Source organism: Setaria italica, chromosome IX (assembly GCF_000263155.2).
Source record: "Setaria italica strain Yugu1 chromosome IX, Setaria_italica_v2.0, whole genome shotgun sequence".
NCBI lineage: Eukaryota > Viridiplantae > Streptophyta > Magnoliopsida > Poales > Poaceae > Setaria > Setaria italica.
Window position 1 is genome coordinate 26,772,980 of NC_028458.1, and position 12,968 is coordinate 26,785,947.

General features: G+C 42.8%; 2 protein-coding genes and 1 long non-coding RNA gene across 3 annotated transcripts; all 3 read right to left on the minus strand.

Annotated features, from left to right (window-relative positions):
• Positions 1 to 979: 979 nt before the first annotated feature.
• LOC101765945 (MAP7 domain-containing protein 1) lies at positions 980 to 2,842 on the minus strand. The gene is made up of 6 exons (XM_004983243.3): positions 2,693 to 2,842; positions 2,406 to 2,494; positions 1,985 to 2,311; positions 1,539 to 1,881; positions 1,355 to 1,439; positions 980 to 1,238 (listed from the first exon to the last, which is right to left on the minus strand). Exons 1-6 carry the CDS (start codon positions 2,836 to 2,838, stop codon positions 1,047 to 1,049), a joined length of 1,182 nt encoding a protein of 393 aa, XP_004983300.2. The 5' UTR covers positions 2,839 to 2,842; the 3' UTR covers positions 980 to 1,046.
• Positions 2,843 to 5,822: 2,980 nt separating this feature from the next.
• On the minus strand, positions 5,823 to 12,746 carry LOC101766356 (probable chromo domain-containing protein LHP1). Its single transcript, XM_004983245.4, has 5 exons — positions 12,296 to 12,746; positions 11,499 to 11,585; positions 10,722 to 11,411; positions 6,238 to 6,298; positions 5,823 to 6,161 (listed from the first exon to the last, which is right to left on the minus strand). Exons 1-5 carry the CDS (start codon positions 12,568 to 12,570, stop codon positions 6,108 to 6,110), a joined length of 1,167 nt encoding a protein of 388 aa, XP_004983302.1. The 5' UTR covers positions 12,571 to 12,746; the 3' UTR covers positions 5,823 to 6,107.
• LOC111255819 lies at positions 7,314 to 10,715 on the minus strand. Its single transcript, XR_002675849.1, has 2 exons — positions 10,122 to 10,715; positions 7,314 to 10,036 (listed from the first exon to the last, which is right to left on the minus strand). It is a non-coding gene; the product is annotated as an uncharacterized LOC111255819 (long non-coding RNA).
• Positions 12,747 to 12,968: the final 222 nt, after the last annotated feature.

Genomic DNA, 12,968 nt, shown 5'->3' on the forward strand with positions numbered 1-12,968 from the left:
CCATGGTCAAGAGCAAACAAGGAACCAACACTCGTATAATTAAGGAGGTTGGAGTGACACCTTGGGATTGGACAACCTCATCTCGTGCATGAAGGATTTCATGATTATTGAGCAACAGAGAACAAGCATGAGGCTGGGGCGGCGAATGCTCCTTTCTATAAATTTTGTCAAACTTGACTAGTTTAACTTAGAACAAACCAAAATGTCTTATATTTCAGGACGGAGGGAGTAGTAAGCAATTTTTCACCATGAAAAGGAGATTAGTTCTACTATACTCTTTATATTAAAATTAGTTTCAATGTTCCTCCAGCGTGGGAGCTCTTGAATGTCATTATTTAGTCAGAAAAAAAATCAGCTTACCATGCATGTCATTATTTAATATTAAAATTAAAAAATTAACTTGCATTTCCAAGGGGCGTTTTAGAATCTTTTTTGTACAAATAAAAATTAATTTCTGAAACTTTCCTGTATATTGAAATCTAAGGTTATGCGTCATGAACAAACTCCGAAACCTACATTTACATAAATAAACAGGTGCTCTTATACACAGGTTTTAGGTTTGGTAGCTGAAGAACGGATGAAAAAGTTCGTTGTCAGCAAGTCCAAATTTCTTGTTGGAATATGCATTGAACCGTTTCATTTGGCTTAGGAACTGTTTGGATACAGCCGCTAAAGTTTAGCACATGTCGTATCGGATGTTTGGATACTAATTAGAAATATTAAACATAGTTTAATTACAAAACTAATTGCACAAATGGAGTCTAATTCACGAGACGAATCTATTAAGCCTAATTAGTTCATATTTTAACAAAGTGGTGCTACAATAACATTTGCTAATGATAGATTAATTAGGCTTAATAGATTCGTCTCGCGAATTAGACTCCATTTGTGCAATTAGTTTTGTAATTAGTTTATATTTAATTTTTCTAATTAGCATCCGAACATTCGATGTGATCCTACTAAAATTTAGCACTTCGTATTCGTATCCAAACAACTCGTTAGAAATGTAGATCTCCATGCCGACGCTTTTTCACACACGCATGGTTTCAGAAACACACGCATGTCCGGGGAAGCTTCCCCGTGGACCGTATCGTCTGTGCCTTGTCCCTGACCTTTCTGTCCGCGCTCCTCCTCTTCTCCTCTGCCGTCAACCTCGAAGCTGCAGCTACCTTGTTGATCCTCGACATCTCCTCGTTGTACTCCTCCAGCGCCTTCGCGCGCTTCCTCTCCGAGTCGCTCTGCAACATAAGATATCTTTGGTGAATTTATAGATGTACAAATTACGTTTCAGTAACCTCATTGAACGGAACAGAATGTTATGCGCTGATTTAGTGACTTCTAAGCAACCATTAACCTCATCTTTCAGTTCCTTTTGCCGCCTGGCCTTGGCCTTCTTCTCGGCCTCCCATTCGGCAATGGTCTCCATCGTCTCGTTGTACCTAGCAGGAATTGGTGGCAGACCAGTTGAATGTTTTCTTGAAATTAAGCAGTACTATAACAAATGATGTAATTTAAGCATCAAATTGGTCACTACTTACTGCTTCTTGATTTTGGCCAACTTCTCCTTCTCCCAAGCATCTGCCATCGCTTCCGCTTCACTGGGAAAAGTCATTACAGGAGTGGCAACTGTACTGTCTCTACCGGAATATGAGCTCATTGGCTTGGCCGGGGGTGCTGGCGCTGGCGGCAGCTTCTGATTCCCTTGATCTTGCTCAAATTTCCAGCTTCCTTTCCTTTCTGGTCCTTTTCGGGCGAAACTAGGTTCCTTCTTTATGCTTGGGGCAGAATCATTTGACAACCTCTCCGCCACCTTGTCATCTGATGAAATGACACCTGGCTTCTTATGTGCCGGTCTTAATGGCCTCCTTACCGACACATTAGCTGAAATTTCGCCCAAATGGAGTCGTTATTTGTCGATCAACTTGTTTCTAGCCATATAAAGTCAGCACAAAAAAATGTTTGGAATTATATTTATATGTTATACCTCCTGGTTCTTCATCATAACCGTCGTCTATGGGCTCTTTGCCGCTGAACCATTTTGAAGATGTGTTGCCTTCAATAGGCCTTTTAAGGCTTTCAGCTTTCTGGGGTGGTGACTTGGACTGCGGTCTGATCCGAGGCTCACCGATTGAAGCATGCTTCTTTCCAGACGCTACCTTCTCCACCATAGGCTTTCCTTCGGTTCCAAACCTCTCCGCAACAGGCTTCTCTTGAGACGCTAGCCTCTCCTCTCGAGCAGCAATAGCATACGCCACTGCTGCCACCATGGCTGCATACGCTGCATCGTATTCCTCCGCATTACTCATTAGCCCTAGACAATAACGTTACTCGTTAGTCCTCGATGATTTCAACAGTTTCAACATAATAAGATGAAAATAGCAGGTAACAGTTATTTTATACCGTACCTCGACCAAAACTTGTGCTTTGCTGATATGGCACTTGTATAGTCTCGCCGCCACCACGATCTTCATGCCCCAACCCAGAAAACCTAACCCTGGAGAGAGGAATCCAACTTGGCAACATCATGTTCTAAATTCTAAATATTTGTGTGGATTCCAACAGAAGATCGTGGATAATAAGTCTCTTATAAAGAATAAGTGGAAGAAGAATAGAAAGCGAAGAAATCAAACACACATAAGGGTATACATTTGAGCAGCGAATAGATGGCAGTAAAGGTTTCTTGCAAAGCTACCTCAGATGTTTCATGTCGCCATCCATGGCGCAAGATCGATTTCTGAACAACCAAGAGCTCTTCGTATGTGTAATGCACTCCTCCGAACTCACAAGCTTAAGTGCTAAGCTATGAAGTTCACTGCAAATTGCCTGCAAGTAACACATATAGAGAGAGGAGGTTAGAAAGAGTAAGAGATCGAAGGCACGAAAGCACTTGTCTTTGAGACAAGCAACAGGAGAATGGAATCGCTTTGCCCTGTCGAAGTTTCTAAGAATCTCTCGGCTTTTCAGCTTACTTCGTGTGGTAGCTACTGCCTATAGATTCTTGTCTCCCCTTTTTGAGTTTTTGGAAGTCCAACTCTGTTGTGCAGTTTTACTACCTTGCCCCGCCAGAAGTATTTGTTGCTGAATGAATTGTTTGGTGCGTTTGGACTCACGGATCAAGATTGAAGATATGAATCTTTGATCTTCCCCCAGCAATTTGCCTGTTTCCATACAACCAATTCAAGTTGTTGCCTACTTTATTTTCAAAGTATTAATTCAAACTCGCAAAACTATGCATTAAAATTAAGGAGGTGTTTGGTTGCCGCACAACGGGACTGTAAATGAATCACAGGAGCATTAGAGGTGGGATCGCTGTTTACAGGATTTATTTGGTTGGATAATGCAATGGTATTAGATACCGTTACAACTATTTGGTTTGGTTTGGTTGGACAACGTAACGGTATCTAATACCGTTACAACTATTTGGTTTGCTACTCAGGTATCAGAACACTTTTCAAATTTAACAACTATTCATGAGACCAGACATAGCAACTAGCATATCTCTGTACGTTGTACCATATAATACAAGGAGGTTTAACTAATACAAAATTTGCAGCATCATGATGCAAAAAAGTATTCAACATAGACTGAAAGCTAGCCAAGGAGACATAGGTAAAATGAGACACTTCAAACGGAAGACAGCAAGCATGATCAGGACCCTTTTGCTCTTTAGATTCATTGTCGCTTGATTGCCGATCTAGTTCCACCTTCTATCTTCTTCTCTCCTCTACAAAAATGGTGACAAGTTAAGGTATGAGGTGTTATATTTTTCTGAAAATAATGGTATATCGATTCATCAATAATGTTCAACAAGATGTACTTCTATTATCATTAGTTGATTGAATATTTCTACCCAAGATCAGCATCCTTAAATTGCAAACATACAGCTACATATACTAGAACATATTGGCATGATATAATTATAACCTTAGCTGAATTCTTCTGAAAGAACAAGTGAATATGGTAATAAATAAACATGTGAAACAAGATAGCAAAGTGTCACATACCACTAAGCAACTGGTCACTGGGAACAGATACCATAGTTCTTAACTGCTTCTCTGAGAAGCATCAGCTAAAGAATTGTGAATGACATTGTCATAGGATCAGCTCTTGAATGCAAAGCATGCACTAAATATTTGTCTAGGTCTAAGGGTTGTTTTTTTTTTGAAAAAATAGCGATTATCTTTGCACTGAACCAAGTAACACCATCGACCAATAAGTTAAATAGAATCTCACCATGGCAAACTGTTTTGCTGACATCACTAATCATGTCTCATGCCTATCTAGCCAGCGTTAGGAAAAAACTGTTACGAGTAATACTACAAGAAACATGTGCCTGTAATGTTATCTTTTTGATTGAAGTATCGAGTCCTAACAGAGAATGTAACTAACTTGCTTTAATTTTAGTGAAATAAAGATGCATGAGCTATCCTTACACAACCAACGGGAAGCTATTGTTATCCCGATTTCACTCACAATATAAAAACAAAGCTTATCATGGTACCACCGGTGGCTCTCAGCTAACCATATCGAGCATGTTTAGTTTAACATATCGAGCATGTTTAGTTTAACCATGTCAGAAAAAAGAAAAAAACAACCTAACATCTAATTTACCAGCAAAGATCTGTTCCTCTATTATGAAGTATCTTGACACACAAGTATACGAGCCGCAAATTAACATGCATAATTGGAGCAGTGATGTAAAATTGGAATCTGATTCAAGGCAAGGACAAGAAGTGATTAACTACACACTATATTTATGAACAGAAGCAAAAAAAAAATAGAATTAACTATAAAGAACATACAATCCATAGATCCATCTTGAGTTATCGACCACGTCATCAACAATACCTTGATTCAAGAAATCGATCGACACAAAACTAGATCAAAGGGGAATTCAAAGACATCGCAGAAAGGGGAAGATATCTCATATGAGGAGGAAGATAGGCAGGACTCACCAAGGCAGGAGTATTGGTGATGCACGTCGATCTTCCTCTGAGTAAAACAGATCTTTCTACAGCCTCTGAAAAAGAACCGAGGCTAGGGTTAGAGTTAGGAGAGAAACTGCTCTGGTTATGTGGACGAGGAAGAGAGGGAGTGAGAGGGGGAAGGAGCATAGGCTCACCGTGGTGGCGTATGGTCGCCGGCAAAGCTGCTCATGCAAAGGACTAGCAAGGGCAGTGCATGGGCGGAGGAGCGGCATCAGGGGAAAAGAGAGGGACAACGTTAGGGGAAAAGAGAGGGGCGGTGTCAGGGAGCGGTATCTCGATGCGATACCAAGGAGGGAGGGGCGTAATAGGACTATAACTAGACTGATACCTGATTACAGGTAATCAAATTATAGATATCTGATTACAGGTAATCAAATTATAGGAGGTTAAAACAATCGTATGTAACGGTATCACTTAAGGCCTGTAAACTGATTACGGTACATTTTCACGAACTCAACACCTCCTAACTGATAAAACCTTAGATGTTAACTACAGCCCACGATTCACGGAAAAGGCATCATCTTCCACGGTTCAGTTAACTTCATGCACCACACAGTGCGAGGTAATGATTCCGTGTACAAGTCTTGATGCAAACCTGTGCAGCAAGCGAAGTATCACAAGCTATAACAGAAGTTGTCACTTCCAATCTAAAAACATTCCACCCTCCATGCTGGAACATTTATAAGCAAGCGCACTCGCAAACGTCATGATATTGCCAGCCTTGAATGCTACCCGATCATGCACACGTCAAATCAACTTACATAGAACACCTAACCATGACATGGCACAGATTACCAGGCCAATGGCAAAGCACATAGCAGATTTGAGTCAGACTTGCCGGAAAATGGTTGCCACCCAATCGTCCCATAGCCGCCGCAGAGGATCCAATTAACTAACTTCTTAGCATATAATACACACAAAAACGTCCGGGTTAAATTGACATACCATAACATCACAGTTTACTCGCACTCAGCGCAAGGACTATGACAAGAGTGCCAGACTAACAATCTACTACCCAATTGAGCTACAGATATATCTAGCACAAAAAATGCTACATTAAATACATCTCCATCCATTCCAAACATAGGGGCACGCACAACCGGCTGAAACACAATAGCTTCAATGTGTCGAGGTGGGGTTATAACGAAGGTGCTGCTCATAGTATTCTATAAGCTGCAAATGAGCATAATTGTTAGTGATAATTCATTTTTCCTTCATCAAATGAAATGACAGGACAATACGGACATACCACTAAGGGCTCCTTAGCTTTCAACAGCTTGTCATCTACGAGTACTTCTTTTCCATCAGACCTGTTTATCATGATGGTGGGTAGAAATATTCAGCAAAGTGTATAAGAGACACACATGTCAATGACAACATAATGGCACTGGAGCAAACAGAAACAAAAACCACATGGCACACACAACAAAAACAGAATACATGTTGTTCTAGTAAAAAATATATAGAACCAGAAACCACATGGCACACTCAACATCAACACTGCAGGATAAAAACTTCAACATGCCATAACAACTAGATAGGATAATTGTTGCCCCATGATAACTGCCAGATAATTTATCTTCGCCCAGTTGTATATAATGAATTTATTTGAAAGACATTTTCAAAGCTGACTGCAACTATGAACAATAGTCAAAGAATTGAATGATCACGCAATTTATGCCAAGGGACATGGATGAACTCGATACCAATACTTGATAGTAAGCCACAGCATAACCATACTGCATAATTTGGAACATGTCACCATTTGTCACTTCTATTAAAATTTTGGTTCCATGCTTGAATACACAGTAGGGTTTCATGTGTAATAAACAAATAGTGAGTTCATTCTAAAAATTGGGATAATAATCCCATAAGGGTAAACTGGAACATTCAAATGCATAATTTAAGCTCTCAAATTTCCAAAACTAACTTTCCAATATTCATCAGATAAAAGGTACTTATCTAGGATAGTGCAAACCATTTACTTGAGACCTGAGTCAAGCCAGGTAATTCTCATACCTTGGAGTCCAGTTCCGATCCACAGGACCACAAATAATCAACAGTAACGTCAACATTCGTTACTACTATACACGGTTGCTACAGACATGGTCCTTCCATAGTCCAGACCCTGTTATCATCTTTACTATTTGATGATACCAATATTTTTTAAAAACAATTAATCACACATACAAGTATGCAATCCCCAAAATTGAGGTACAACAAGATCTAAAAATGCACATTTAAAGCCCCTGGCTGACTTGTTCCAATTATCTTTAGAATTTTTTAGAAAACTCAAGATATCAAATATTAAGAGAAATAAAATAAATTGTTAGTGTAATCCTTGTTGGATGTTAGTTTGAGTCAAGTCTTTGCCTTAGTGTCTAAGTCAAGACTTGAGTGGCAGTGTGAGTGTGAGTGTGAGTGAGAGTCTGAGAAAGAGAGTGGAAAATGGTGGTGGTGTAGTGTTGATCAGTTTGCGAGTGAAGCAAATTGTTCGGTTCATGAAGCACGGAGTGCGTGCTATGTGGAGCTCATGCATGTAGTGTGTGGCTGCGTGCTATGTGGAGTTCGTGTGCCTGTGTTAGTGAGCTAGCTGTGTGTGTTCTTGGCCAGGTTGTGCGGCTGAGTCACAGCTTAGTGCATGTGTGTTTGTGATGTGTAAAATCAGTGTAATGTCATGTTATAGTGTGGTGAATTTTAGTGCAAAAAAGGGTGCTGGTGTGTAGTGCCACAAAATTGTGTGTGCGTTCCTTATCAGTGAGAGCTTTCTTGTAGATCATGCTAAACATTGTGTGAGTGGGTGTGTGACCTGGGGAGGTGCTAGAGGCTAACAATTAGTATCAGAGCCGTATGGTTGGTTTTGGATCTTGAGGAGGCATGGAGGGAGGTGAAGACTCGAGGTTCATGCTCGATGGGCACCAGGAAAGTGCTTGGTGCTGTGCAAGGTGGAGCATGGCGGTGGTCGGTGATCCAATCTGTGGTGTCAAGAACTCTAGGCGGGTGGCCTAGACCATCTGATGGGACACATATCGATCGGATGTGGTGGTCGGATCGATCAGAGTGTGGGAGTACCACGACATGGCTTCAGGGGCGGACCTAGAGAGAAATGTGAGTGAGGGCATACTATGCTTAATCACCCAAAGTATGCAACTATACATGGTCAGAAAATAAAGACCTCCAGTGCGCACCAAGGTCTGAGTGAGTGAGGGCCTGTGCCTAGCTGAACTCAACGTGGGTCCGCCACTGATGGCTTGTACATAGGAAGTGTGCAAGGGCGCGATTGTTATGGTAGGGGCTAGCAAGCTCAAGTGGAGCATGCGTGGTGGGCTCGTGCTGCAAGCCGCGGATGGCGTTGGGGAGCAGATGGCGTCATGGTGGTGGTGCGGCTGTGGGAGTGAGGTCGGTGCGAGCCCTGGTGTGAAGGTGCATGCTCAGAGGTGCAGAATAAAGCCAACAAGGATTAGGGGGAGGTTGTTAGTGTAATCCTTGTTGGATGTTAGTTTGAGTCAAGTCTTCTCTTAGTGCAAGTCAAGTCTTTGCCTTAGGGTGCAAGTCAAGTCTTTGCCTTAGTGTGTAAGTCAAGACTTGAGTCTTCAAGAGTAAGGCATTAGGGCTGTCTTGTGCTATAAAAGGTGTGGTGGTGTGAGTGTGAGTGTGAGAAAGATAGAAGGGGGAGCAATGTAGGTGAGTGGAGGGTGGTGGTGGTGTAGTGTTGATCAGTTTGCGAGTGAAGCAAATTGATCAGTTCGTAAAGCACGGAGTGCATGCTATGTAGAACTCGTGCATGTAGCATGTGGCTGCGTGCTATGTGGAGTTCGTGTGCCTGTGTTAATGAGCTAGCTGTATGAGTGTTCTTGGCCGCTTTGTGCAGCTGAGTCACAGCATAGTGCATGTGTGGTTGTGATGTGTAAAATCAGCGTAATGTCGTGTTAAAGTGTGGTGAATTTTAGTGCAAAAAAGGTCGCTGGTGTGCAGTGCCACAAAATTGTGTGCGTTCCTTATCAATGAGAACTTTCTTGGAGATCGTGCTAAACATTGTGCGAGTGGGTGTGTGATCCAGGGAGGTGCTAGAGGCTAACATAAATTAACTGAATGTTTTTCTGGGAAAACAAATTAAGACAATTTAGGCATAGAACAATTGACCGATTCAAAAAACAAATGTACAAGAAGTAATACTCCCTCCATTCTCTTTTGATAGTACTATTTCCTCTTGGCACAATGACCAAGGAAAACAATCCTACCTATCATGCTACTTATCAACCATTTAATCATGCCATTAACTAGTCCTCGTAAACAAGCGATTCATTAAGGCCTAGATTTCTTGATGCCCATGTAGCCAATCTCGGTTGGAAGAATTAAGAGTCACACATCGGACCCAAGACAACCATTAAGTGGATGCATAGTTGGACTGAAATAAGACTATCAAAAGAGAATTTTTCAGATTTGGAAATATGCCTATCAAAAGCGAACGGAGGGAGTACGTAACAACAATATCAAGAAGGCCCTAACATATTAAGACCTTTCTCTCGATATCTGACCTAGCTTCACCTTCCACTCTAAATTTGCTAAAAAATTCTACTACTAATTTCCTAATTGATATGATAAATGCATGGACATAGATCTTCATAGGTACTCCGGTACAGAGATACACTATTTGAGTTCAAATTAGTTCACATGTTGCACTGTCAGGTTAAGGCCTTAGGATAAGAAATTAAGGTGATAAGATAATATAGAAAACTTGGATGAGAATTTTTTTTTCATGTGACTGTTCAATTCCCCAATTGATTCAAAGGCTGCAGCAGATTTTTTTAGGCAACTGCCACCAGGGGGCGGATCTACCTATATGACGAGGTATGGCAGTAGCCACACCTGCCCACCAGCGGAACACCCACTCTTGACACTTTCTTCCCAGCCAGCCGCCGTCTAGAGTGAGCGTGCAGTAGTATTGGAGATGGAGATGAAATGTCAGGGTACATAAACGAGGATGTGTGGGTACATGGTCTTGTGGGCCATTAACCTTGCGACACATCGTGGGCCCTGTATTTCCTCTGTCCCCAATGTGTACACATACCGTGAGTGCGCGACAACAAGAGATGGAAGCAGCTGTATAACGGTGTAAGCCCATAACTATACCTGAGCGGCGTCATGGCGCTCTCCAGCGGCTGCGCTATGCTAGAGTCTGGATTGCTAGATGGTGGCTTGCGCCATTGTGCAGAGGGTGGTGCCAAAGCGGTCCAGGGTCTCTGCAGAGTGCAGTCACCAATAATTGCTTTTGTGGGATTTATCATTTGTGTTATGAAGTACTCTATGAATTAGTGATCACTTATCCACCAATGCAGTAAACTTGATCAGGAGATAAATTTTTCTTCTTCAGTGGTTGGCGTAATCCTTGTAACTTTGTTTTTTCCTCCTTTTATTAATCATAATGTTGCATTCCTCATTAGAACAAAAAAGACTGCTATGCATCGAAGATACTATATTTCAAGCACAACAAGGCGATAAGTCCACCACACCTAAGATTTTGTTCTGGATCCGCCACTCTACCACTAAGTACATCTAGTCTGAGAACTGGTGTGTTTTTAATGTTGCTTAAACTGGTTTCTTGTGGACTTAGGGTATTGCTCTAATTGGACAGGGTGCAATGGTAAAATACAACCACCATCAGTAAGTGAAATTAAACAGATTCAGCAGCTAAGACCAGTGGACTAAGGAAGAAGGTATGATATTAATCACCTGAGTGCCTTGAACGATATTGCCACTTGCTGCACGCCATCCACAACAGTGGCAAAATAGCGCACTGGCTTGATGATCTTGATGATCTTAGGATTATGAATATGGCTAGCAGAGTCATCCCCCTTGTTTTTATCACCAGTTTCTCCTTCTGTGGAATCAACATACTCGTTGCCAGGCTTGTCAGTTGTGCGATCACGAATATCTCCTTGTTCTTGTGGTGCTACTTCATCCTGCTTGAACCTCCTAACACATCCGGACTTGCGCTTCTTTGCACCAGTTATCTGGCCACCCTGAGATGGGGGTGGTCGTACCGAACTTTCCACCTTTGATGAACCATTCGCAAGCTGATGCTCGTCTTGTTGGTCAGTCAAGCTAACAGACAGAGGAGCCCCTTGTGATGGAAACCCAACTGAAACTACACCCGAACTACCCTCCTGGACTACTCTTTGCCCAAGCACATTGACTGATGCCTCAAGTCCACCAAACAAGCTCTTGTTACCATTATTACTGGCTCTCCTACTACTTGTCCTGCAGGGCATTTTTTTGGGTTCTGGGGCATGATGGCCTGTCATGGATCGGGCCTCCGACCGAGGTGGGCGACCCCGTTTGCCACGAGAAGGGTTAGGATCGGATGTTGAAGTAGTAGCAGCCTTACGCTTTCGCTTCCGAGAGGACCTTGGCGACCGTGACCTGCATTCAACCACCAGCACAATGGGCAATGCAATCTTCTGCAAATGTGGAACTAATGCTGAAGAGAGAGGTGCTTCAAATTCATACCGCTTATCAAAAGCATCAACAATGTCGGAGCAGGCCTTCAGGTTTTCAAGGGGTTCCCATGTGTTAGCACTCTCCGGCCACCCACGCCTTATAAATCACATCGGATTGTTAGGGATATAGTATCAGCAGTAACACTTGCAGTAAACATGCATATACAATTCAGCTTTCATGCGTAGCCCACAATCAAGGAAAGAAAGAGCAATCAGGCATTACACAATGAATCTATTGAATGAAGCAAAAATGAAGTTAGAGGAAGACATGACTCAATGCCTACCAAATTTGGCCACCAAAATGCAAGATGCAGCAACATGCGCTCTATTTAATAAGAAAATGAAAGAGCTGGTCTTAAATCAACAGCGCAAATAAAAGAACTTCAGTACAACATTGCCAGTTGCCCAATTGCCAAAAAGCCATTCTTGAGTGTGGAGTTCATAACTTAACATCAACACGGCGCTAGAAACGTTCCGAGAGCATGGACAAGGGTAGATCGATGGCACCAAGCTGTGCTGATATTGAACAGACAAACACAAAGAATTCCGTGAACAATGAAACAACGAAAACTTCTAGAGTAATTCAACGTAACCCGCTTCTCCATAACAAATCCAAGAATAAGCAAATGTAGCGCAATAAACACCAAAACATGCCAAGAAGCTACGAACGGGGCGAGATTCCGCACTACTGATTATCTAAGAAACGCGACCCAATCCAAGCAACAATCCAGTAGGAAGCAGCGCTGCGAGTATATGGGAAGTCCAAAAAAAAGAGAATAGATTGAGAGAGGAAGCGGCGTGACCAACCACTTGACGAGGTACTGGAGCTGGCCCTTGCGCAGGCGGCGGCGACGGATGGCCTCGATCTCGAAGTAGCCCTCGGCCAGCTTCGGCGGGTCCACGGCGTCCTGCGCCGGCGTCTCCGCCTCGGCCTCGGCCTCATCCTCCTCACCTTCCCCCTCCTCCGTCTGCTCCTCTTCCTCCCCCTCTTCTTCCTCGCCCTCAGTCTGTTCCTCCGCCTCCTCTTCGTCCTCCTCGAGAGCCTCCGCCAGATCGCCGGAATCCTTTCTGCTCCGCCCCATGGCGAATCTTGCTCGCACTCGCCGCGCCGGCCTCACGTTCGCCTGGTGCTCCCCAAATCGGGGGCGGATCTTGTGAAGATTTTTGCTGATGAGCGCTCTGGTTGTTGGAGCCGCCTTTTCTTGGAGGGATTTGGGACTGGGGAGGAACAGGGCAAGGGCAGGTCTCCGTACGGCTACGGCGTGACGTTTCTGTAGCAGTCAGGCAGCAGCGGCCCTGGAGCAAAGTCCTTTTTGTTTCCGCTTTTACCCCTATGCGTGTCCGAGGCGTGAGGTCGCCTAGGCCTACTCGTGTATATTAAGTTCATGTACTATTTTTTTTAATATTTTAACATACATCATCATTTATAGCTATTCATCATTTTTTCAATAAAAATCTAGCTTATTATCATCGACATTTG

Excerpts from the sequence above, each read along its gene's own strand:
- LOC101765945 (XM_004983243.3), bottom strand. The coding sequence starts at position 2,838 with ATGTGTTACTTGCAGGCAATTTGCAGTGAACTTCATAGCTTAGCACTT. Across the intron at positions 1,882-1,984 it reads TTATGATGAAGAACCAGGAG|CTAATGTGTCGGTAAGGAGG; the intron begins GTATAACATATA and ends GCGAAATTTCAG. Across the intron at positions 1,239-1,354 it reads AAAAGGAACTGAAAGATGAG|AGCGACTCGGAGAGGAAGCG; the intron begins GTTAATGGTTGC and ends CTTATGTTGCAG.
- LOC101766356 (XM_004983245.4), bottom strand. The coding sequence starts at position 12,570 with ATGGGGCGGAGCAGAAAGGATTCCGGCGATCTGGCGGAGGCTCTCGAG. Across the intron at positions 11,586-12,295 it reads CTCCAGTACCTCGTCAAGTG|GCGTGGGTGGCCGGAGAGTG; the intron begins GTTGGTCACGCC and ends GTGATTTATAAG. Across the intron at positions 11,412-11,498 it reads GTTGATGCTTTTGATAAGCG|GTCACGGTCGCCAAGGTCCT; the intron begins GTATGAATTTGA and ends GGTTGAATGCAG.